A 27,930-nucleotide genomic window follows, 5' to 3' on the forward strand; every position below is an offset into this window, starting at 1 on the left:
TTCATCTCCCAGTACTTACTGCAGCCTAAATCCTTCTGAATCTGCTTGGTGTATTCATCTCTTGGTCTCCCTCTACGATTTTTACCCTCCACGCTGCCCTCCAATGCTAAATTTGTGAAAGGTCAATATTCGACATTTCCCACTAACTACAGAAAAATTTTGCCTTCTGTATGAAATAAATAGTGATGACAAACAAAATTTCATTGTTTGTGAAGACTGGAATGTATAGTTAAATGGATACATCACAATCAAAATAGGATAATATATTATTAATCAATCTGGAACATGACTCCCAACTATTTAAGTCCACTGTTCACACTCTCTTTTCCTACTATACTCTTCTCTTCAGGTCCATCATCCCCACTTGCTGAACATATTATTCTCACTGCATTATATTTGCAAACCTTTTCCTTTTGTTTTTATTCCTGGGCCCTGATAAAAGCACACTCATTTGCAAAATGACAAGACTAATATGAACTTATTGTAAAACTACACTACAATCTGTCTGAGATGGCTGTTAGTTTACCATATGTCTGATTCACTGGTCCTACATATTGCTGCAAGCAGTGCTGCACGCATCCATACGTGGAGTAGCGGTTAGTGTTGCTGGCTGGTATGCAGTGGGTCGATAGTTCAAAGCGGACTACCAGCATACATTCATTACTTTCTATTTATCATTTCTGGAAGGTTTGCATAAGTTTTTTTATGTTTGTGAAGCTTGCATATTCTGGAATATTCAATGTTTTTATAAATAGCAGCAGTCTCAGTCCAGGAGCAGTTCTGTTTGGTGTGTACTTTTGTGTTCATGATAACTGTGCATTCAGTGTTGGGTGTTTTATTTCACTGATTGCTCTACTTTCAGATTTGGACTCGATTATGGTTATGATGGGACAACGGTTTGGGGAGATGGCGGATAAATCGAAAAATCTGCATCAGCGAGGCTCCAATTAGGCAACTTTTAAAGCTATCATCTACAAGGACAGGAACTAGAATAAAAGCAGTATACCGTTCATAAGGTCCTTCTATTCAGGAGACCAAGCCATTTCAAAACAGCAATAAGTCAGCTGTACAGCATGCATCTATCAAAGTTTCTTGGAGACACTTGCCAGGACCCAACAAAATGGTTAAATGAACTCAACTGAGTCACCACATGAGAACAATGAAGAGAAACTCAATAGCTGTGGCAAATTCCAGGGTGAACTGCAGAAAAATATTGGTTATGATCAGCAGTAAGTCTGCTAACTGCAAGAATAATTAAAGAACAGGCCCACAATCATGGGGAAAGTGTACACCTTACATACAGAATGATCTGGCCCTATGCTACATTGTGAATCTGGATATGACAGAAGCTGACAAAATCTCACACTTTATGAAGGGAGTCACAGAGGACATTTAACAAGGTCTTCTTGTAATAGATGTCACAACAACACAGGAATTCATCAATTGGTGCCATCGCATCAAGGAAATGCAGCATATAAGAGTCTAACAAAAGAGGTCTAACAAGAGAGGAGATACCGTATTTTATGGCAGCCAGAACTGTTGGACCCTGTACACAAGAGAAATAAGCCACGAATGTTGACTCATACACCATGAAGTAATAGATAATGTTGAAGAAGAAGTGGTTAAATCTATGGTGCCAATTTTCATACCCAATTAAATACGTCATGAAGAATAGACTCTGCCAATGCGAACTTATGATGCAGCTGTCAAACAACAACCAAGCATCGGACCTATGTTGGTACAATCAGCTCCTGTGCAAGTATAACATCCCACAGAAGGACAGACATTTGGAAGACAGAGAACTACAAATCAGTATGTTTCCACTGAGGACTCCCTGGGCACGTACTCTACTGCAGATAAAGCAGACGAGTATTTGACAACTATTACACTGGATGATGTCAAGCATCAGCACATTGCTATTCATGCCAAACAACTGCGTATGATTATAGGTTATCTGTGGGATGAAGCCCTTAGCCTTATCCTGGATGAGGTCACTGCCCAAAATGCTGTAGCCATTCCCTGTCATATAAAATTAGCAACTGTTCATCTACACATCCAATACACAAAAACTAAGGTGACTATGAAGGTGAGGTCACCACAGATGAAAACGCTCCATGGACAACAGCTGCCATGATGTCAAGGAATCTCACTGATGATGTTATTCATGGCCAATCTTTCCAGGTGCAATTAGAATCAAAGGCTTATCTTCATCAGCTAATGAAGATTAAGTTCCATGATACAAAAGCAATTATGTTAAAGGACACAAATGGGAAATAAGCCCAACCAACTGGAACATGCGAGAATAACTATCAATAACAGCCCCCCATGAACCATGGACCATGCTGTTGGTGGGGAGGTTTGCGTGCCTCAGCGATACACATGGCCGTACCGTAGATGCAACCACAACGGAGGGGTATCTGTTGAGAGGCCAGACAAACGTGTGGTTCCTGAAGAGGGGCAGCAGCCTTTTCAGTAGTTGCAAGGGCAACAGTCTGGATGATTGACTGATCTGGCCTTGTAACACTAACCAAAACAGCCTTGCTGTGCTGGTACTGCGAACGGCTGAAAGCAAGGGGAAACTACAGCCGTAATTTTTCCCGAGGGCATGCAGCTTTACTGTATGGTTAAATGATGATAGCATCTTCTTGGGTAAATATTCCGGAGGTAAAATAGTCCCCCATTTGGATCTCCGAGCGGGGACTACTCAAGAGGATGTTGTTATCAGGAGAAAGAAAACTGGCGTTCTACGAATCGGAGCGTGGAATGTCAGATCCCTTAATCAGGCAGGTAGGGTAGAAAATTTAAAAAGGGAAATGGATAGGTTAAATTTAGATTTAGTGGGAATTAGTGAAGTTCGGTGGCAGGAGGAACAAGACTTTTGGTCATGTGAATACAGGGTTATAAATACAAAATCAAATAGGGGTAATGCAGGAGTAGGTTTAATAATGAATAAAAAAATAGGAGTGCGGGTAAGCTACTACAAACAGCATAGTGCTCACATTATTGTGGCTAAGATAGACACGAAGCCCATGCCTACTACAGTAGTACAAGTTTATATGCCAACTAGCTCTGCACAGGATGAAGAAATTGATGAAATGTATGATGAGATAAAAGAAATTATTCAGATAGTGAAGGGAGACGAAAATTTAATAGTCATGGGTGACTGGAATTCGAGAGTAGGAAAAGGGAGAGAAGGAAACATAGTAGGTGAATATGGATTGGGGTTAAGAAACGAAAGAGGAAGCCGCCTGGTAGAGTTTTGCACAGAGCACCACTTAATCATAGCTAACACTTGGTTCAAGAATCATAAAAGAAGGTTGTATACATGGAAGAATCCTGGAGATACTAGAAGGTATCAGATAGATTATATAATGGTAAGACAGAGATTTAGGAACAAGGTTTTAAATTGTAAGACATTTCCAGGGGCAGATGTGGACTCTGACCACAATCTATTGGTTATGAACTGTAGATTAAAACTGAATAATCTTCAAAAAGGTGGGAATTTAAGGAGATGGGATCTGGATAAACTGAAAGAACCAGAGGTTGTACAAAGTTTCAGGGAGAGCTTAAGGGAGCAATTGACAGGAATGGGGGAAAGAAGTACAGTAGAAGAAGAATGGGTAGCTCTGAGGGATGAAGTAGTGAAGGCAGCAGAGTATCAATTAGGTAAAAAGACAAGGGCTAGTAGAAATCCTTGGGTAACAGAAGTAATATTGAAGTTAATTGATGAAAGGAGAAAATATAAAAATGCAGTAAATGAAACAGGCAAAAAGGAATACAAACGTCTCAAAAATGAGATCAACACGAAGTGCAAAATAGCCAAGCAGGGATGGCTAGAAGACAAATGTAAGGATGTAGAGGCTTATCTCACTAGGGGCAAGATAGATACTGTCTACAGGAAAATTAAAGTAGTTTAATAAATCACAGCTGCAAAATACTAATGTGAATTCTTTACAGACGAATGGAAAAACTGGTAGAAGCTGAGCTCGGGGAAGATCAGTTTGGATTCCGTAGAAATGTTGGGACCCATGAGGCAATACTGGCCTTACAACTTATCTTAGAAGAAAGATTAAGGAAAGGCAAACCTACGTTTCCAGCATTTGTAGACTTAGAGAAAGCTTTTGACAATGTTGACTGGAATACTCTCTTTCATATCCTAAAGATGGCAGGGGTAAAATACAGGGAGCAAAAGGCTATTTATAATTTGTACAGAAACCAGATGGCAGTTATAAGAGTCGAGGGGCATGAAAGGGAAGCAGTGGTTGGGAAGGGAGTGAGACAGGGTTGTAGCCTCTCCCCAACGTTGTTCAATCTGTATATTGAGCAAGCACTAAAGGAAACAAAAGAAAAATTTGGTGTAGGTGTTAAAACCCATGGAGAAGAAATAAAAACTTTGAGGTTTGCCAATGACATTGTAATTCTGTCAGAGACAGCAAAGGACTTGGAAGAGCTGTTGAACGGAATGGACAGTGTCTTGAAAGGAGGGTATAAGATGAACATCAACAAAAGCAAAACGAGGATAATGGAATGTAGTCGAATTAAGTCGGGTGATGCTGAGGGAATTAGATTAGGAAATGACACACTTAAAGTAGTAAAGGAGTTTTGCTATTTGGGTAGCAAAATAACTGATGATTCTCGAAGTAGAGAGGATATAAAATGTAGACTAGCAATGGCAAGGAAAGCTTTTCTGAAGAAGAGAAATTTGTTAACATCAAGTATAGATTTAAGTGTCAGGAAGTCGTTTCTGAAAGTATTTGTTTGGAGTGTAGCCATGTATGGAAGTGAAACATGGACGATTAATAGTTTGGACAAGAAGAGAATAGAAGCTTTCAAAATGTGGTGCTACAGAAGAATGCTGAAGATTAGATGGGTAGATCACATGACTAATGAGGAGGTATTGAATAGAATTGGGGAGAAGAGGAGCTTGTGGCACAACTTGACAAGAAGAAGGGACCGGATGGTAGGACATGTTTTGAGGCATCAGGGGATCATAAATTTAGCACTGGAGGGCAGTGTGGAGGGTAAAAATCGTAGAGGGAGACCAAGAGATGAATACACTAAGCAGATTCAGAAAGATATGGGTTGCAGTAAGTGCTGGGAGATGAAGAAGCTAGCACAGGATAGAGTGGCATGGAGAGCTGCATCAAACCAGTCTCAGGACTGAAGACCACAACAACAACAACAACAACAACAACAACAGAACACAGCCCTTTGACTTGATTGTTGCAACAGAATATTGTTGTGATATTCTCAGATGGGACTTCATACAGGTATCACAGGGAATCATACACTGTGGAAGATCATAGCTTCAGACTGACAAAGTTATTCCAATAAGGACACACAACAAATATTGCTCTGCGCAATTGTGTGCCACTGAAAACATTGTTATCCAGCTATCATCAATTAGATGTGTTACAGTCATCAATCTAGATGCTCAGTTACTCTGTAAGGCTTTAGTAGGTTGCAAAAAGTTCACAAAATAAATATACACACCAGCAATGATCATAAGCATTGGAGAACTTTGGATCATTATTTGTCATAAACAGTCATAATTCAGTGCTAAATGTATGCGCATTGGAACAACTAAACCACTGTAGGAAGGGCAGCTCAGTGCCATGAATGAAGAACTGTGCACTGCTATCACTACACATAATGCAGTACAGAAAGCTACTATCAAATTGCCGATAGGATCTGATCAACCAAGCAACATCATTGAGTGTAAGCTGTTCTGTATCAATATTCAGATTTTTTCATATCCGAAGTGGAGAAAAAGACAGACCACATGATTCATAAGAAAACATCATCTCAATACTGCAGTGCTTGCATAGGGTGCTACTGTGCGAACAGTATGTAATTCAAGAGTAAGTTGAGAAGATGCTGCTGGATGACAAAGCTGTATCTTCAGAGTGTCTTTGGTCCCCTCCTGTGGTCCTTGTGAAGGAGGAGGACAGCACATGGTGTTTGTGCGTTGACTAATAATGAGGGAAAAAAGTGATGAAAAAAGATGTCTGCCCATTGCCATGCATTGATGACGGTTTAAAAGGAATAAAGTACTTCTTAACTATGGACATGCAGACAGGCTACTACAAATTAAGGCTGATGAGGCTGACCAGGAGACTCCCTTAATAACACCCAACAGGTTTTACGAGTTCAAAATTATGTTGTTTAGGCTACATAATGCTCCAGTCACATTTGAGTGTATAACTGACAACGCGCTTTGTCACCTAAAATGGACACCATTTATTTGCTAACTGGATGTCAATGTCATTTTTTGAAGACATGTGAAAAACGTGTAATGTGCCTGACAACTGTGCTGAAGGGTATTCAGACTCTGCCTGAGTGTGAAATAAAATTTTGGGACACCTAATTAATGGCGATAGAGTCTGTCACCATCCGAAGAAAATAAGATCGCTCACAGATTTTCTGACTCTTCTGCAAACTCAGGATGTGACAAGTCTTCACAGACTGTGCTCATAGTACCGGCAATTCATAAAGGACTTCTGTGCCAATTCATGTCCCTTGCAAGAACTACTGTAGGGAGATGTCAAATTTTCTTGGAACAAGGAGCAAGAAAGATTTTTTTTTCTTTCTGTCCTTAAGGAGAAGCTAACATCATCTTTAGTCCTAGCATTATATGGCAAGAATGATGAGGCAGAACTTCACGGCGACACTAGCGGTTTTGGGATCAGTCCAGTTCTAGTGCAAATTCAGGAAGGTGCTGAAAAGGTGATAGCTTACACTTTCAGGGTACTCTACAACTCCGAAACGAACTAGGCACTACTCTGCAGCTGAGAAAGAATGCCTCACAGCCATTCTGGAGGTCAACAAGTTCTGACATATTTATTTGGCACACCATTCACCACTATAACAGACCATTGTTTACTCTGCTGATTGACTATCCTGAAGTATCTGTCGGGTTGAACGGCAAGACAGGCACTGAGGCTTTGGGAGTACGACATCATAGTGGTGCACAAAAGTTGATGAAAACGCAAGAATAACTGCCTTACAAGGAATCCTTTGCAGCATATAGCAGTGTAGATGAAATCACAATTACCACTGCATTAAGTGGCACTGCTGCTGAATGGAAGGAAGATCCAGCACTGCTGAGAATAATAGAAGCCTTAAGGAAGGAGGAAGAAAGCTCCTGAAGTTGACAAACAGTCTGCACTGACTACCTCACCAGTTACGCTGTCACCAAAGCTGAGCTGACTACCAAGGATCCCTAAATCCAAGCTTACTTGTAGAAGACATTATTTTGAAGTTTGAAGCATCCTGTGCAATGGTCTCTGATCACGCAAAAGTTTCTGAAGGAGACTATTAGCAGAGATAATTTCACACTGCAACATAACCCAAAGGGTAACAACTGCCTACCATCCACAGATGAACGGTCTCACAGATTGTTTTAATAAAAAATTGGCTGGTATGCTCTCAGTGTATAACAATACCAGACAGACAGATTGAGATGCAACACTATCATCCATGACACAGCATATAACACAGTGAAGCAAGACACTACAGGCTTCACATGGTTCTTTCTGCTCCATGGCTGTGAGGCTAAATAGAGTGGATACACTGTACCCGATTCAACTAGATGATACTCAGGATGCAAACGTGAAACACCTAATCACTAGGACTGAAGGAGCAACACAGTTGGCCCGCGTATGTTCTCCGAACACCCAGTACAAGGACTGAGAGTGCTGTAAAACCAAGCACGGTCAGTGATATACAGTCTTGGAGACTTAGTATGGATTTTCACAGGTAAGTGGAATGTGGGTCTACAGGAAACATTACTAAAACACTACTTGAGGCCATACTGTATCCTTCGTCACTTGTCGGACATTACATACAAAGTAGAAAATTATGATCCCTCGTCAATAACACAAAAGAGCAGATATGTTGCCTATGTCTGAATTATAAAGCCATATTTTAGTCACAACATGCAAATCAAAAATGGGGGCTTCTCATTCAAGAAGGTTTTCTTGATGATCACAAAGCTTCAATGGGAAGGGTTACCTTTGATGCTCATCATAATAAAGAAGATATGACAACATCACTTAAACACGAAGAATCTTCACCGCTGCCATATAGGGAATCACTGACAAGATTTAGAGCTGAGATTCTGTTGTCAGCTCCAATAAAACAGCAGGTCAGGTCACTGTTTCTCCTGGAGAGGGAGCAATGCAGGAAGCGATGCTGCATGCAGCTGCAGCTGCAGGTGGAGTAGTGGTTAGTGTCACTGACTGGTGGGCTGGGGGTCACCAGACCAAACCCAATAGCCAAAAAATATTTGTTATCTAGTGTTTATTATTTGTGGAGGGTTTTCAAAATTTCTTACGTGTGTAGTGTTTGCATATTCTGGAATATGCAACATGTGTATAAATAGCAGCACTCTCCATCCAGGAGTCAGACCTATTCCGGCTGAATTTTGGTCTGTGATAAACATGCTTTCAGTGCTAAGTGTTGTACTTCACTTATGACCCTGTTTTTGGATTTGGTTATGATATGACAAAGAGCACTAAAATCATATGGAGAATTTTCAGCATTAAACAGCCTAGTTCATAACTCAGAAACAAAAAGTGGGAAGGATTTCCACAAAGATGTTCATTGCAATGCCTTATATCATAAAAATATAGCTCTCCAACACAAAAATTTCAGTTGTGATATAATTCTGTTCTTCACCACATTGACTGTAAGAACTTAATTTTTGCCATCTAATCAACTGCTCCCAAATGAAAGCTTGTTGTTCATCTTCACCAAAATTTTTATGTCTTAAAAGTTGATTCCGATGTAATGTAACAAACATTTTGGCTAAAACATAAAAGTGCTTGAAATTATTCATTTTTATAACAATTACTTAACTTATATTTACTATATCAGTTGTATATTTACTATATCAGTTGTCATGGTGTGATTCAATTTTCACTTTTGGTTTCCTTTTTAGAAATAATCCTCAACATTGCTAATAAAACCACCATTTATTCACAGGGAGATAATAGGCTTTGTGGGTGACAGTTTTCTTGAGTTAATTCCACCAAGCTACTTGCTACACTTGTTTTCTGACATTTTTTAAAAACAGCCTTCTGAAACAATTAAGTTACCTCATTAAAGACGTGTGCCAAAATACCTCAATTTGGACAACTAGTTTCTCGTAAAAGATTATGTTTTAGTTAAAAATTAATTACAACATATGAATTGAATTTTGATGCAAAGACAGGTGAAGTAATGGTGTCAATGAGGAATAAGAGTACAGTGGCAATGGATATAAGTTTCAGAGGGCAAGTACTAAAGAAAGCAGAATGTTTCCAGTACCTAGGTGACAGCAGAAGGAATGATAAGGAGATTGGTGAAAGGGGAAGACAAGCCATGGACTCCTGCAGAATGTAAGGAGTCTGGTCTGGAGCATTGATGTACCACCAAAATGCAAACATATGTTATACTAAATATATTATGCTCAAATAATCACATATGCTTCAGAAACATGGGTAATGGAGAGAAGGCAGGTGAGCAAGATACAGGCTTGTGAGGCGAAATCAGAGATGCAGGATATGATTAACAAGAACAGAGTAAGGAATGAGACAGTGACAGAAATTGTGAAAGTGAATCCCATGTAAGAGATCATAGAAACGACAAGATTAAGATGCTATGGACATGTTAAAAGAATGGGAGTTAGCTGGATACCAAGAGATGCTTATGAAATGACAGCAGAAGGCAAGAGACAACGGACATTAGAGTGAAGGAATGCGTGAGGAAGAGAAGAGAAGATTGGAACAGAGTGGAGAGAGAAGAATGGTGGGGGGACAGGAAAAAGTTGAGAGGCCTATGTTCCAAACTGGCCCAGACAGGAGCTGGAAATAGTAAATGATGATGATATGCTAATAAAACACGAATAAGAATATATTAACTGCTTTCCAATTGCATTGCCCTAAAAAAATCTGGTTGCAAGTTTGTACTTCCTAAATCAAAGGTCATCATTTGATATACTTAGGGCCATGAAAATCAGCGTTTTCTACACTATAACGAGAAATGGTGGTTTTTATGAAATTTCATAAAATTTGTCATTTTCCCAGTCCCGCAACAAAATTTCATAACTCTGAGAGCAGCAGTTTACTAACACTGGCAACTGACAGTTATTTAATATTGAGATTTCATTTTAATTCTTTTCTCAACCCTGTGGTTTATATATAACCTTACAACGCCCGTCCATTTCTCACACAGCAAAACAGATGCCTTAGGTGTCAGACAAAAATGCCCTACTTGCAATGAACTGCAGTCTCTTAACAGTTTTATTTCAAGAATCTTATTTCCCAAGACTTTCAGACAGCAAATCATACCAAAAATGACATATTTTGGAGTGTTCTTAAATATGATGCATTAATTAAGCTGCTACAGAACTATAAAAACAAAAACAACAAATACAGCATTTTGACTCTGAAAAGGCATTAATCAACATGGTATCTTCTCGATTTCTTTCTATCAGCGATGAAAAATAATGAAATAAAGAAAAACTAAAGAACTAATTCAAAAACAAGCAGTCAGAAAATAGCACCATAACTGACAAAAAATTTACCCAATTCGGTAAAAATTAATACCAAAATTTCCTGTTCACACACAATATAACAGAGACATTCTGCTCCATTTTTATCATGGCAATTTTACAATACATTTTGACAATATTATGGAAAGGATAGATTCTGCTCACCATGCGGTGGAGATAACTCACAGATAGACACAACAAATAGACTGGCAAACAAAGCTTTCACCCAAGCAGGCCTTCATCAGAATTAGACCCCCCCCCACACACACACACATACACACAAATGCACCTCACATACACCTGACCACAGTATCTGGCCAAGGAGATGGCTGGGGCAAGGAGTGAGAGGGATAGCAGGGTAGGGATTGGGGATGGTGAAATGCTGCTTCTTGGAGCATACAGGAATGTGGTGAGGAGAGGGTAGGACAGCTAGGTGCAGTCAGGAGGTGAGATGGAGGGGTAGAGAGTGGGGGGAGGGGGGTAGAGGGAAAGGAAAGGGGGAAAAGAAGTACAAAAACTGTGGGTGTTTGGTGGAATAGAGGGCTGTGTAGTGCTGGAATGAGAACAGGGAAGGGGATATGGGTAAAGAAAAATAACTAAGACAGGTTCAGGACAGGAGCATTACAGGATCAGAGGATATATTGTAGAGACAGTTCTCACATTCAGAAAAGCTGGTGTTGGTGGGAAGGATCCTGATGGCAAAGGCTGTGAACCAGTCACTGAACTGAAAACACTGTGTTGGGCAGCATTCTCAGCAACTGGGTGGTCTAGCTGTTTCTTAGCCACTGTTTGTCGGTGGTCATTCATGCGGACAGACAGCTTGTTGGTTGTCATGCCTGCATAGCATGCAACACAGTGGTTGCAGTTTACCTTGTAGATCACATGACTGGTTTCACAAGCAGCCTTGCCTTTGTTGGGATAGGTGATGCTTGTGATGGGACTGGGTTAGGTGTTGGTGGGAGGATGTTTGTAACAGGTCTTGCATCTATGTGTATTACAGGGATATGAGTCATGCGGCAAGGGGTTGGGAGCAAGCAAGGGTTGTGTTGGGATTGACAGAATATTGTGTAGGCTTGGCGGACAGCGGAATACCACTGTGAGAGGGGTGGGAAGGATAGTGGGCAGCACATTCCTGATGTCAGGGGACCATGACAGTGAGTCGACTATTTACAAGAGAAAAATATTTTTGTTAGTAATGTGTCATCTTCAGTCAGAACGTTTTATTTATTTTCCTGTTTTAATCCAATTTGTTTCAAAGCTATAGCTCAATTTTCAAGGTCTTCATGATATTTTTGGGTATTTCACCTGCTTCATTTTATCATCTAGCAGTATATTAACAAAACAGTTTTTAGTTTTATGTGAAGAAACATCTCAGGCAAGAGAAACAAAATAACTTAAATACTTCTATTAGTTTCTCACAGAAACAGAACAACATTTTGTAGTCAAATGAAGATTAACATTAATTATTCATTCTGTTTATCTAGCTTAAGATGTTTTTCATGTAAAATGAACAATTATGTCATTCACGTAGTGTGAGGTGATACAAGTAGATGTAATGCCAAAAAAACGTGAATGGAGTCCACAAAAATGGAGTTGTAGCTCCAAAATACGTTGTACTAAAACATACGTTGTACTAAAATGAATTGGACTTGCGACACAAGATGACACATTATGAACAAAAATATTCATAAAACTACCATCTACCATCCTCATGTCAGTCCTGTACAATCAACATGATTTGTACACCTTCAAAACTGACACTCTGAGGGGTACTCCCATTTTCACTAGCGTTCTAAATCATGTGGAAAACTGGCCATCAGTTTCATTGAAAATTATTTACTACATAAATTGAATTGACAACCATACCATTATTATGACGTTTGGCTCAGCTGGTGGTATAAAAATGTTGTCACAGGCCACCATTTCAAAAGAACAGTGAAAGGACTTAAAGACATCAAAACACACTTAGGATTACAACTATTCAAATTAGCAGAAGTCTACCATTTTACTAATTAGCTTTAGTACTCTATTTACTGTGCCCTTTGTATGTAAAAGAAATTAAAAATCTGCTGTTGCTTTTCTGCTTGAAGGTTTCAGTAAAATCAGTAATACACCAACCAATTGAAATGAGGTTCACAAAGTAATAATTAGTGAAACGGTGCGAGTGAAGATATCCACATCCACATACAGACCACCCTGCAGAGGAAGCCTTGCAAATGAAGACAGACTGACATGCTGTGGGTGGGATTTGTTTGTTTATCTGTTAACTGTTGTGAGACAAGCCTCCCACACTGCTTCTAACAAATGTTTTTACCACTCATCAATGACCAATGCAAAACTAACATCTTTATTATGACAAAATTTAATAAATGTAATTAATGGACTTATTATTTATGTACTTTGTGAGATTCAACTGTTTTCTAATTTTTTCATATAAAAAATGTCACAAGTAATCCTGCAATTTCTGTGATAATAGAAAGTAGGGTGCACCTATTAGATGCCTTGTTTCCAGGCTGGCCTAATTTTATTTTCACAGGCATGACCATACATTGTTCGTCTTGAGAATCCCAAGAGCTTCACGTTATTCTGTGTGAAAGATCCCACTTACATCAAAATGTATGAACAAAAGAGAATAATCCTAAACATTTTTGTGGAATGATTATTCGTGAATAGATATTCAAAAAGACAACAACTTCTTCAGTAAGCTGAAATCTTAATATGATTTAATGTAAAAAGCCAATATATGCTATTTAAATAACACACCAGAGTAATACACGCAGCATACAACTTATTATTTCAAGACATGAAAATTTATTTTGGAAATTATGATGCTGCTGTTATCGAACTAAAATTACAGCAGCCAGAGTGAACGTCTGATTAAAAAAGATGAGCTGTCAGTTTTAACTGAAAAAAAAGTTAGACCTCTTTGCTCAGAGAAAGGACATTGTTTAAAACCTTAGTGACAATTTTAATCTTGCTGCTGTGCCTGTCGACCAGTCGACACCTCAACCATAAGATGAACTGATACCTCTATGCCTTCCATTATTTGTGCTCCACCTATGACTTTCCAGGAGCACATTAATGATGTAAAATAGAATAAATGAGGAATGATGATGCAAAAAAGATACGAGTGCAAAGGTCTGTACAAAGTAAAAGGACTTTCTATGGAAAGGAACAGCTGACAGGTTACAAAAATATAAATCTTGGAACCAGAAACAAAATCACGAAGAGCTGTGTTTGGAACATAGCTTTATGCAGGTGTGAAACATGGACAATCGGGGAAAACAGAAATTAAATGATTACACGATGGGATGGCAGAAGGAAAGAATTACAGAGGCAGGTTTAGATATGATTGTATAAGGCAGATCACTGATGACGTAGTATACAGCATTTATTCTGGATCAAAACATAATTAGCAAACACTAGGAATGGCAAACTGCATCCAGCATCGGGGTTAATGGGTCAACAAACTACAATGTAGCTGTAACTGTAATATACATTGTCTTTTTCTATATACATTGAAGCGTCCAGCATCATCCAAGCATTTGGCATAAGCAATTTAGGGAAGCCATAGAAAATTTATATCTGAACTTCTGGATGAGAATCTGAGCCCTGTCAGTGTCTTCATTACCGCACCACTTCACACAGCCCAAGGAAAAATAAACTTAGTATTTCACACTGCATTCATTTTATGTACTCTGAAACTCACCATCAGCATTCCAAAATCAGGAGCATGACCAGTCATCCCAAATACTGTGGTCTTGAGGTAACGCTCATGCCCTGCCAAGTCAATAAATGTTATCACTTTTGAAGAACGTTCACATATCTTCACCCAGTCAAGTGAACCATGCTCGGGCTTGTTTACAACATTTCCTGCAATAATAAACTAAATTTCATTTGTGTTAAAATGGTTCCAGTGATTCAACAATTTACCACACAGCATATGGGGTAGTCAGTTCCAGCAAGAAGTAATACAGTGACACCATATACAATGACCATAATGAAAACTTTCATGATTAGATAGAGCACAGATAAATAAGAAGCACAACACAGTATAGTAAACATTGTATATTGTCACTAAAATTATTTTCTCATTAACATTCAGCTTGTCTTGGGGTTACGTGAAATAAAATTCCTTAAAAAATAATTTTAAAAAAATAACCTAATAATATGAAAGATAGAGAGATAGATAGATAGAGACAGAGAAAGAGAAAGAGATAGTGATAGATAGATAGATAGAGAGAGAGAGAGAGAGAGAGAGAGAGAGAGACTAGAGACTGGAACACAAAATGGAGTCAATCATTCACAGTACAGCAGTGTCATACTACACAACAATCACATGTTTAGAATAGAAGAGAATACATCATGTACAAATTAAACACAACAGCTTCTGTATAAAATTCATTTTCTTTGTCACATGTTGTTTATCTCTCAAAGAAAACACAAAATGTCTTTTTAAAGTTTCCATACATTGCATTTCTTTCTGGAGCAACACAAGTTTCACTGTGTCCCAGTCCGGCGCACAGTTTTAATCTGCCATGAAATTTCAGATCAGTGTATACTCTGTTGCAGAATGAAAGATTCATTCTAGAAATGATATCCCGTGACATGGCACAGTCATTTCTCCGCAATATACTTTCTTATACGAGTGCTATCCCACAACCTAAGCATGAGAACGTCTGGGAAGTTTGGAAGGTAGGAGATGAGGTACTGGCTGAAGTAGAGCTGTGATGGTGGATCAGGAGGCAGTAAGAGTACTGCCTGCAAAAGGTGAGGTGGCTGGGCACACAGCTTTAACCTTCCCAGAAGTTTTAAAGATTAGAATATGCTAAATAGATTGCAGAAAATGTTGACTGTAGTGTTCTGCGGGTATGTAATGATTATCACAAGCTGGAAAAGGTGGAGTAACAGTCCCAGTAACAGTGGTAGAGCACTTGCCCGCGAAAGGCAAAGGTCCTGAGTTCGAGTCTCGGTCGGACACACAGTTTTAATCTTCCAGGAAGTTTCAGTCCCACAATATCTCTGCAGATAGACGTCAAAATTACAGATCAGTGTATCTGAATGTTACAGGTGACATTATCAAAACACATTACAAAGTACGCTTAAGAAGTTGAGAAGTTGGGAGAACAACACCTGCCATTCCATGTTCACTTAATTAAGTATATTATGAACAAACTAGCATAGAACAGGGTACGAAGAAAAGCATCAGATGAAGTTCGTAACAATATAAGAAAATTATTGTGTTCATGAAAAAAGTTAATGAAAACACACACACACACACACACACACACACACACACACACACACACACACACACACTACACACACACAAACTCTCACAACAAAAACCAATACCAGTTGCTCCGTCTGGCAACACTTGCCCCTCCCTCACAACCATACCCAATTTAAGTGATGTATACCCGCATCCCATGTTAACAACAAAAGATCACCACATTTTGAAAGAAAACCAAAAACAAAATACAACAAAAAATCCACTAGACAGCTGGAAATGCCATTTGGCTCCCAGTAATTAGAAAACAAAACAACATACATACAAACTACTAATATTACACTATAAACACCGAACTATGCATGCCAGTGGTACACAAACACACAGTAGTGAAGCACCAAATCAACTCAGGAGCAAGTCCAACACATTTTAGGCATAACAACAACAGGATTAAATAGTAGGTAACCTTAGTAAGGCTTAAAAATTATAGGTAACAAGACATAAAAGTTATTTTATGACAAAAAGCAAGTGCAGCACTGGAAACAAATTGTGAGTACTGCTTCAGAATTTCGAATGTCTAATGCATTTATCAATTTTAGTGGCATATTACAGGCCAGCGACAACGTTTCAAATGAATAAAGGGAACAGATCCAGGTACTATTAAAAACTATTTTATTCATTTAAAAAGCCATAATTTACAAATTATAGAAAAAAAACTTATTTTAAAAATGATAGCAGAAATATAAAATAATACATATGTAAACTAATGATATCAATATAATGGAAGGAAACATTCCACGTGGGAAAAATTATATATAAAAACAAAGATGAGGTGACTTACCGAACAAAAGCGCTGGCAGGTCGATAGACACACAAACAAACACAAACATACACACAAAATTCAAGCTTTCGCAACAAACTGTTGCCTCATCAGGAAAGAGGGAAGGAGAGGGGAAGACGAAAGGAAGTGGGTTTTAAAGGAGAGGGTAAGGAGTCATTCCAATCCCGGGAGCGGAAAGACTTACCTTAGGGGGAAAAAAGGACAGGTATACACTCGCACACACGCACATATCCATCCACACATACAGACACAAGCAGACATATGGTCTTTAAATATGTCTGCTTGTGTCTGTATGTGTGGATGGATATGTGCGTGTGTGCGAGTGTATACCTGTCCTTTTTTCCCCCTAAGGTAAGTCTTTCCGCTCCCGGGATTGGAATGACTCCTTACCCTCTCCTTTAAAACCCACTTCCTTTCGTCTTCCCCTCTCCTTCCCTCTTTCCTGATGAGGCAACAGTTTGTTGCGAAAGCTTGAATTTTGTGTGTATGTTTGTGTTTGTTTGTGTGTCTATCGACCTGCCAGCGCTTTTGTTCGGTAAGTCACCTCATCTTTGTTTTTATATACATATGTAAACTGGTCAATTTATTTGACCACACATATGTTAAATATAACAATCAAATGGTTTGCTCCTACCTAAACTATCAAAACCCAATATGTCATTTCCAACTGAGCTCGTACGTCCGGATTCCATTTCATGCTTGTGTCTAAATAGCCTCTGACGAGCATGTCCACGCCCATTGTCCAGTTCTCCATGTGTCAGCACTCCCAGAAGCGTCGACTTCCCAGCATCGACGTTTCCCACAACTGCTACCCTGTGTAAACAAAACAAATGGCATTGGCACAGGTAACAACATTATCCAGTGTAATGTTTTGCACAATGTTTGCCAATAAATTAATTATATCAAAAGGAAAATTCATTCAAGAACACTATATAGGATATCAAAATATCCACGGGTGTACTGCCGGTCTAGTGTCCAACGGGCACATGTCACCATCATCAGGTGAATTGACAGAATGAGCTCCTGTGAATGTGCCGGCACGGAGATCCATACGCTATGGCTGCTCAGAGGGAACTGGGTTCGGTCGCGGCGGTGGGCCGATTTAAATACCCTCCGCCCACGGCACGCTCCCTCCGCTGTCCGCGTCCCGCGCCACGGTCACGCGGTGGAACAGATTGCGACGGCGTCTGAGATGATGTCGGTGTGATGGCTCTGTCCGCCGTGGTCGTCACAACTATAGTTTGCTCAATTTACTCTTGATTAACCCAATCGCTGGCTCCCAAGCCTTACTAAGATTATAGCCACAGTCACGGTTTATGAGGTCATCATTGGTGCGAATTTCGATGGCCTCTCTAACAACGCTGTCCCAGTAGCTCGACGTCTGCACCAGAATCCTCGTGTGTCATACTCCATAGCGTGATTTTCCAACAAACAATGTTCAGCGACTGCCGACTTGCTTGGATACATCAGTCGAGTGTGCCTCTGGTGTTCACGGCATCAATCCTCGACAGTACGCATCGTCTGACCAATACACGACTTGCCACATTGACACGGAATCTGGTACATGCCGGCCTTCCTCAAACCGAGGTTATCTTTGGCGCTCCCCACCAGTGGACGAGTTTTATTCGGAGGACAAAACACAGTTCCGACCCGGTGTTTCTTCAAAATGTGGGCAATTTTCCCCGAGAGTGCACCTGTATATGGAATAAACGCAGTGCCTACCTCCTCCCTCGTGATTTCATCCACCTCCACAGGTTGTGCTGTAGTGGTTGGGTGGAGAGCACGTTGAATCTGCCACTCTGAGTACCCATTTTTTTGAAATACAGTTCTCAGAAGTTCCAATTCCTGGGGTAGACACTCTGCGTCAGAGATAGTACGCGCCCTATGTACTAGAGTTTTAAGTAACCCATTCCTCTGTGAAGGGTTGTGGCAGCTGTCTGCGTGCAAATACAGATCAGTGTGTGTTGTCTTCCTATACACCCCATGACCTAGGGTGCCGTCAGCCCTTCTCTTGACCAAGACGTCAAGGAAAGGTAATTTACCCTCTGTTTCAGTCTCCATAGTGAATTTGATGTTGGGGTGTATGGAGTTTAGATGCGTAAGGAAGTCAAGGAGTTTATCCATACCATGTGGCCAGATGATGAACGTGTCATCCACGTAACGGAAAAAGCAAGTAGGTTTCCATTCGGATGATGACAGGGCTTCCTCCTCGAAGTTCTCCATGTACAAATTTGCTACCACCGGTGAGAGTGGGCTACCCATTGCGACTCCCTCCGTTTGTTCGTAGTATTCTCCATTGAAAAGAAAATACGCGGAAGTCAGGACATGCCTAAAAAGTTCAGTGGTCTTCTCGTCAAACTTCTGACTAATCAGTTCTAGTGACTCTCGCAGGGGTACCCTCGTAAACAAGGAAACAACATCAAAACTCACCATGATATCTGACTCATTCAACCTGAAGCTATCAAGGCGTTTAACAAAATGCATGGAATTACGGATGTGATGAGGGCATTTACCCACATAAGGACTTAATATTCCCAACAGATATTTGGCCAACAAATCTGTAGGTGCCCTGATGTTGTTGACAATGGGGCGTAATGGTACCCCCTCTTTGTGAACCTTCGGGAGTCCATACAGTCAAGGCGGTACTGGACCTTGGGGTAACAATTTCTTAGCGTCACCCTCCGGTAAATCTGCGTCCTTGAGAAGCGACCTCATCTTGTTCTCCACCTTCTTTGTAGGGTCAACGCTGATCTTTCGGTAGGAATCGTCATTAGCAGGCTCTGCATCTTATCAGTGTTGTCCTTATGGGAGACAACAACTGTAGCATTGCCTTTGTCAGCCGGTAAGACAACAGAGTGCTCCCTCAGATCACGAATGGCCGCCCTCTCTTTACTGGTGATATTTGACTTCATTGGCTTGGATTTCGTCAACGCACGACAAGTTTCACGACTGTGGCTATAATCTTAGCAAGGCTTGGGAACCAGCGATTGGGTTAATCAAGAGTAAATTGAGCAAACGTATAGTTGTGACTACCACGGCGGACAGAGCCATCACACCGACGTCATTTCAGACGCCGTCGCAATCTGTTCCACCGCGCGACCGTGGCGCAGAGCGCGGACAGCGGAGGGAGCGCGCCGCGGGCAAAGAGTATTTCGCGGGCACAGAGTATTTAAATCGGCCGCCGCGGCGACCGAACCCAGTTCCCCCTGAGCAGCCATAGCGTACGGATCTCCGTACCGGCACATTCACAGGAGCTCAGTCCGTCAGTTCACCTGATGATGGCGACATGTATGATCGCCCAAATATTGTGCCCGTTGGACACTGTAAACCGGCAGCAGACCCGTGGATATTTTGATTATCAAATATGCCGGGAGAAACTCAAGAATCACACTATATAGAATAGTTTATAACACATTAATGACCCAGTAATTTTCTTAAAATTATGCAACGAAATAATGACAATATAGAAACCTATCCTTTATTTTAGTTATAACTGGTTGTTCTACTTTATTGTGATATTACTCCATTTCTTTTAATTTCATGGCAACGCAACAAAGCAAAGATGCCTTACTGTTAAATTATATATATTCACTATGTACCTATAACAAATAAAAACCCAGTATGTTGCAAAAATATGAGAAAAACATTACAGTATTTGATATACTAAACAAACTCGGTACTTATGTCCTTGGTAATTTTTGTATTATACGCATTATACTAGGATCAAAGTCATAGAATAGAATAGTATCCTTACTCACCTTTCAGTATTTATCACAGAATTGGTTTTGTCAATATTTACAGTGGAATCTAGTTTTATACAATAATCGACTACATTTGCAGAAAATAACAAGCTTATTTAACAGTTAAAACCTTTTCCTTATAACTTAGAAAAAACATATATTATTATAACTAAACAACGGAAAATCTAGAATGGAATGTAACATTATTGTGAAAAGGAAAGATGCCAGTCACCATATAGCGCAGATCCCGAGTCACAGATAGGCACAACAAAAATACACCCCCCCCTCGCCCCTCCCCCCCCCCCCCCCCCACACCCACACACACACACACACACACACACACACGCACACACTGCAGTGTAGCAGTGTGGTTCAGTTGCCAGCGACTGCAGTCGTGTGTGTGTGTGTGTGTGTGTGTGTGTGTGTGTGTGTGTGTGTGTATGTGTGTGTGTGTGGTTTATTTATTTATTGTTCCGTGGGACCAAATTAAGGAGAAGTCTCCATGGTCATGGAACGAGTCAATACATGAAATTATAACACGACTTTAGAAACAGATAAAATGAAATATTAAAAAAAAAAACATATTCAGGTGACAAGTCGTAAGTTTAAATAAAGAAAATCAACAATGTAGCACTGGAATTTGCTTAATTTTTTAGCTCTTCCAGGAGCTCCTCGACAGAATAGAAGGAGTGAGTCATGAGGAAACTCTTCAGTTTAGACTTAAAAGAGTTTGGGCTACTGCTAAGATTTTTGAGTTCTTGTGGTAGCTTATTGAAAATGGATGCAGCAGAATACTGCACTCCTTCCTGTGCAAGAGGCAAGGAACTGCATTCCAAATGCAGATTGGATTTCTGCCTAGTATTAACTGGGTGAAAGCTGCTAACTCTTGAGAATAGGGTAATATTGCTAACAACAAACGACATTAAAGAAAATATATGCTGTGAGGGCAATGTCAGAATTCCCAGACTATTGAATAGGGGTCGACAAGAGGTTCTCGAACTTACACCACATATAGCTCAAACAGCCCGTTTTTGAGCCAAAAATACCCTTTTTAAATCAAAAGAATTACCCCAAAAAACAATACCATACGACATAAGCGTATGAAAATATGCGAAGTAGACTACTTTTCGTGTTGAAGTGTCACTTATTTCAGATACTGTTCTAATGGTAAATAAAGCAGCATTTAGTTTCTGAACAAGATCCTGGACATGGGCTTTCCACAACAAATTACTATCTATCCCAACGCCTAGGAACTTGAACTGTTCCGTCTCGCTTATAATATGCCCATTCTGTCTGATCAAAATATCGGTTCTTGTTGAATTGTGAGTTAGAAACTGAAATAACTGAGTCTTACTGTGATTTAGCATCAAATTATTTTCCACAAGCCACAAACTTATTTCATGAACTACATTATTTGATACTGTTTCAATATTACACACAAGATACTTCACTATCAAGCTGGTGTCATCAGCAAACAGAAATATTTTTGAATCACCTGTAATACTAGAAGGCATATCATTTATATAAATAAGAAACAGCAGTGGCCCCAGCACCGACCCTTGGGGAATGCCCCACTTAACAGTGCCCCATTGGGACTGAACATCGCTACCACTCTCAATATTGCAGAGAATTACCTTCTGCTTTCTGTTCTTAAAGTAAGAGGAGAACCAATTGTAAGCTACTTCCCTTACTCCATAATGGTCCAACTTCTGCAGTAATATTTTGTGGTCAACACAGTCAAAAGCCTTCGTTAAATCAAAGAAAACACCTAGCGTTCGCAACCTTTTATTTAATCCGTCCAAAACCTCACAGAGAAAAGAGAATATAGCATTTTCAGTTGTTAAACCATTTCTAAAACCAAATTGAACATTTGACAACAAATTATGTGAATTTAAATGCTCCAGTAACCTTGTATATACAACCTTCTCGATAACTTTAGCAAACACTGTGTGTGTGTGTGTGTGTGTGTGTGTGTGTGAGAGAGAGAGAGAGAGAGATCTATTTTTGATGAAGGCCATACAGGCTGAAAGCTTATTTGTGACAGTCTTTTTGTTGTTCCTATCTGTGACTCGGCATCTCCGCTATATAGTGAGTGGCAACTTTCCTTTTCATAATATATTATTACAACAATTTTTAGGAATTCTTCAATTGAATAAAATTCATTTATTTAGTGGTACTGCACAAACTGAGTGTGGCAACTTATTGAAAAATTTTGTGCTGAAGTACTTGTAGTTATTATGGACTATAGCAAGGAAGGAAAATCAACCAAGTGGCTGTTTCTGGTACTGTGTACACGAACATCTTGTGTCACATGCTGAGAAATAACTGTTAACAAACAAATTCGAAACATTGCATCATTTGCAAGTTATTTAGAATTGAAGTTAGCCAATCTGGTCATTGAGTATGCAAACGCAAGCATTGTGTGCGCTAAGATCAGTGATGCACAGATGTGGACTTGTGAGTTAACACTTGTTGAAACACTCATTTTGAGTTAAAATGTGCCTTATTTGGAAGTGATAAATTTAAGCTAGGTGAGCAACAGCTATGTTCATTCGGTTTGAGGAAACCAAATGTGGAACAAGTTTGGCAACACTGTCTCTGGGAGACTACTTGAATTTGCATGTGCATCAACTTGATTCGTAACTTCAATGGTAAATAGACTCAGTAATGGTGCAACATATCAATTTTTTTAAACTATTTTTTCCCATAACCTCCCCTGCAACACCCTTTCAAGCTTTTTAGACTGTTTCTGATCACCCTGTATAAACAGAGGCTAAGCACCTTTATAATGCCGACTCATTTTGCTTTCTTCTGGCACCTGAAAATACATTTAGGTCCTGTGGAATTACCCAAAAGCAATGTTCCATACTGCAAATGAAAACAGAAGAGAGTGAAGTACGACTGGAGTAACAACTGTCTACTCACACTATTTCTTAACTTATACAATAAAAGAAGTACATGGGCTAGTTTACTGCACAGACATTTGATGTGTCACAAGAGAGTTTCTGGTCTGAGATCAGTTTCACTGTTTTATTTTAAATTTTAGTTACCTCAAGATTAAAAATTATTTCTCCTGTTTTTGTCTGGTTTACGTATAGCTGATTGGCATGACATCAGTGACCACTCATTTACATAATTTATCTGTTGTTATCTGGTGCACTTAGTAAATTCTCTCCAGCGGTTACTAGCATCGTATCGTCAGCATACAGTATAATAATAATAATAATAATAATAATAATAATAATAATAATAATAATATCAATATAATGGAAGGAAACATTCCACGTGGGAAAAATTATATATAAAAACAAAGATGAGGTGACTTACCGAACAAAAGCGCTGGCAGGTCGATAGACACACAAACATACACACAAAATTAAGGTGTGTGCGAGTGTATACCTGTCCTTTTTTCCCCCTAAGGTAAGTCTTTCCGCTCCCGGGATTGGAATGACTCCTTACCCTCTCCCTTAATACCCACTTCCTTTCGTCTTCCCCTCTCCTTCCCTCTTTCCTGATGAGGCAACAGTTTGTTGCGAAAGCTTGAATTTTGTGTGTATGTTTGTGTTTGTTTGTGTGTCTATCGACCTGCCAGCACTTTTGTTCGGTAAGTCACCTCATCTTTGTTTTTATATATAATAATAATAATAATAATTTTATTGTCATTCGGCCATTACAGCAATAGACAACGTCATATACATACTAAAATACAATTAATAGTTTGAAAGAAACAACAGGTTTCTTGTTAACATTATAGTATTATATTACAGTTGATAAATTCTCTTATGTCATAGAATGGGTGGAGGACTAGCCAGTCATGAATTGTTTGTTTGAATAATTGTTCAGGTAATTCTTGAACAGATTGAGGAAGTTTATTAAATAATTTGTACCCCATGATTTCGTAGCTGTTGAGTGACTTTGACAACCTGTGGTAAGGAATATAGAGGCACCTATTCCTTCTTGTATTGTGGCTGTGTACATTTTCTCTGGTTTTTGTTTCTGGTAATTTCTTCTTCGTATAAATTAGAACATAGTATATGTACAAGTTTATAACAGTCATGATTTTCTGTTCACAGAACAATGGTTTACAGTGTGCCTTATATGCAGAACCAGTAATTATCCTAATAGCTTTTTTTTGCAGTATTAATATGTCATGTACACAGCTAGAGTTCCCCCACAAAATAATTCCATATGTTATTATACTCTGAAAGAATGAAAAATAGGATGTTCTAACATATTTTTCAGGAACACAATCCATAAGTCGCCTTAACAGGTAAATAACTCTAGACAATTTACCACTAATATATTGTACATGTTTACCCCAAGATAATTTATCATCAATGTATACCCCCAAAAATTTGACATAACTTGGATCGTCTGACAGAAGCTTGTCTCTAAGACTACAGACCATCTGCTGTGTTTTGTTTTCATTCAGCAGGAATCCATTTGCCTTGAACCAATAGGATGCTTGGTCAATTGTCTTTGCTGCACAAGTTTTTCTTGCAGAGTACATAATTCAGAAAGTCATTAATGTAGACAATGAAAAGGAAAGGTCCAAGAGTAGAGTCTTGGGGGTACCCCTCTTTTAACTGGGAATAATGCAGATTCCAGCTTATTTGCATATACAAGCTGCAACCTACTGCTTAAATAAGATTTGAATAAACTGGCTGATTTACCCTCAGTACCACAGTATTTTAACATTTTGATGTTTTCGTCATGTAACACTGAGTCAAGTGGTTTGCTTAAATCAATAGTGAGAGAAGTGACACTTTGACTTCCTTTGCTTTATGATGAAACTAGCTGCAACCTACAATGTAACCCACGGATAAACAGTCAGCTGTAAGAAAATGTTAATGCTGAAACTCGCTACCCACATATATGCACTATCAAAAAAGTTCTCTTGTAGGTACTGCGACATCAGCTACTTGCGGTCCAGCAAAATGGTTGCAGAAAACTGGTCCCTCAAAATTCATTCATTGACTTAAGCAAAAATTTGTACTTGATTGAGTAGCAAAGTACAAAATGTGCCAAGAAAGGGGGCAAATAACTGCATGACCATCTGTGAAATGTCTAGCACGGAAAATATCATAATTATCTTGGTATGTATGGGGAGCCAGGATCTACTGCAATAAGTCTCTGTAAACAACATTCCAAGACTTCTTGCCTTCCTTGAATATGTACAGATCTTGAGCTATCGATACATGTGAGCAGCCAATGTAGAGCTGTCCGTGCCAGAAACATGGGGCGCCCAGATGAATACCGGCCACTTTTAAAGATTGTCCCTGACTCTTATTTACAGGGATCAAAATGGCTACTGTCATTGGGAACTGCAGGTGTTTAAACTGGAATGGCAAGCTTGTTGGGATAATGGGAATTCATGGTATTAATACTCTCTCTCCCTTGGCTCCGCTGGTGATGATAGAGGCCTGTACGATATGCCTTCTCAGGTCCGTGACACACAACTTGGTGCCACTGCACAATTATGGTGCATCCAGGATATGCATCAATAACACATGCACACCCACCTTTAGCTCCAACTTGTAGGATGGCACCCTCGACAGCTCTAATGAGTTGAAGTTGCATCATCTCTTGTCATCACTGTATCGATTGATGTATAGGTGGTCACCTCACCATGTACCTGAGCATTAATTTTTTTATGGATGTTTCCCACCAATTCATTCTTAGGCGGCAAGATAACTCTTTCACATAACCACTCCTCATTGTTCAAGTTTTCATGTAAGCTTGGAAAACCTCGTTAATTAGATTATCTTCTGACTTTACAACATTGTAGAAAAGGCTTTCAGATTTTGTTAAGTCTTCCGCATCCATTGCCATGCTGCCCTCACCAATCTCGACTCTTGGTCATTGTCTCATCTACATCTACTGTTGAGATTCAAATTTTACTGCCACATAATATCGTTGGTGTCCACAGACATTGTTATGTACACAGTTGTCCTACCAGTGTATGTTCTCTGTCTGTGTGTGTTCTCTGTCTGTGTGCGTTCTCTGTCTGTGTGTTCCTTTATGAATAAAGTTGTTCGTTAAACACGTGTTGTTGCTGTAATTTCAAGTCCTAATCCTAACAGGTTACAGGCCCAGATCACGCGATAGGTAAAAGCGATACTCTTCGTTTACACGAAAACAGAAATTCGTAAGCTGAAGTGCGGGAATAAACTGAGTCCGTTAACGCGACTAATATAGCGCACATGGCTGCTGCACACAGAGTTCGAGTGGAAACGTTATCATGCGATAACTATGACACAAGGAGAATTCAAGTCGAAGCACTACTCATCAAGAACGACATGTGGGGGTATGTATCTGGAGACATACCGCAACCTGAAGTGACTGGTGAAGGCACCGCACTCGCTGCTGCACAAGCCGCGTACAAAGTGTGGTTAGCTGCAGACAGGAGGGCGAATGCAGACCTCATTCTATCCATCAGCCCCATGGAACTGAAGCAAGTGAAGAACTGCAGCACATCGCGTCAGGTATGGCTCAAACTTGAATCAATTTATGCATCCAAAGGATCTGCTCGCCAAACAACGCTACTTACTCTTCACAAGATGCAACCTAGTGATGATGTAACACAGCATCTTAATGAATTCTTTGATGCAGTGGACAAATTACAAGCAATGGACATCAATATAAACAGTGATTTATTGTCGATAATGCTGCTCTATAGTTTGCCAGATAGTTATGATAATTTTAGGTGTGCAATCGAATCTCGTGATAACCTACCCGATGTTGAGACACTAAAAGTGAAAATCTTGGATGAAAACAACACGAGAGTTCAGAAAGACAGTGAAAATGCAAGTGCTGTGATGTTTGTCAAACTGGTCAGGCCTAAACATTTCATAAACAAATCAAAAGGTACATAAAGTGACTGTGCCAAATCAGAGCAAAAATCAAAACAGAAGAAAAGGCGGGAAAAATCATCATTCAGGTGCAGTTTTTGCAACAAGATTGGTTGGTTGGTTTGTGGAAGGAGACCAGACAGCGAGGTCATCGGTCTCATCGGATTAGGGAAGGACGGGGAAGGAAGTCGGCCGTGCCCTGTGAAAGGAACCATCCCAGCATTTGCCTGGAGCGATTTAGGGAAATCACGGAAAACCTAAATCAGGAAGGCCGGACGCGGGATTGAACCGTCGTCCTCCCGAATGCGAGTCCAGTGTCTAACCACTGCGCCACCTCGCTCGGTTGCAACAAGAAAGGCCACAAAGAAGAAGAGTGTTTCTTCAAAATGAAGCTACTTGCGCAAGCTGCAAATAAAGTTGATGAAGGTCATTACTGTTTTTCCATTAATGAACATGCTCCGAAAGCTCGTGAACCAAACATTTTGTGGTGTATAGACAGTGGTTGCACATCACTCATGTGTAACGACCCGAAAGTGTTCACAAGCATAACCAAAGCACAAGAAAGTTTAACGCTTGCAGACAACAGTGCTATGCAAGTGACAGCTGAAGGTGACATACGCATCAAAATCTCAGCCAGTGATACCAACTCCATTACGCTCAAAAACACTTTGTATGTACCAAAACTCGGAACCAATCTAATCTCAGTTGCAAAGGTTGTGGACAGCAATCAAACT

At 39.8% G+C, this 27,930-nt stretch overlaps 1 protein-coding gene across 2 annotated transcripts in view; it reads right to left on the reverse strand.

Moving 5' to 3' along the window:
- LOC124549316 (GTP-binding protein 1) overlaps window positions 1-27,930 on the reverse strand; it is a 152,985-nt gene that overhangs the window by 66,028 nt on the left and 59,027 nt on the right. For both annotated transcript variants that reach the window (XM_047125236.1, XM_047125237.1), the window contains exons 5-6: window positions 17,240-17,418; window positions 14,244-14,407 (exon numbers count right to left, since the gene is read on the reverse strand). In XM_047125236.1, the coding sequence (XP_046981192.1) occupies window positions 14,244-14,407; window positions 17,240-17,418 (343 nt within the window). The remainder of the gene's footprint in view (window positions 1-14,243; window positions 14,408-17,239; window positions 17,419-27,930) is intronic.

The sequence above is a fragment of the Schistocerca americana genome, chromosome 1 (assembly GCF_021461395.2).
Source record: "Schistocerca americana isolate TAMUIC-IGC-003095 chromosome 1, iqSchAmer2.1, whole genome shotgun sequence".
Lineage (NCBI taxonomy): Eukaryota > Metazoa > Arthropoda > Insecta > Orthoptera > Acrididae > Schistocerca > Schistocerca americana.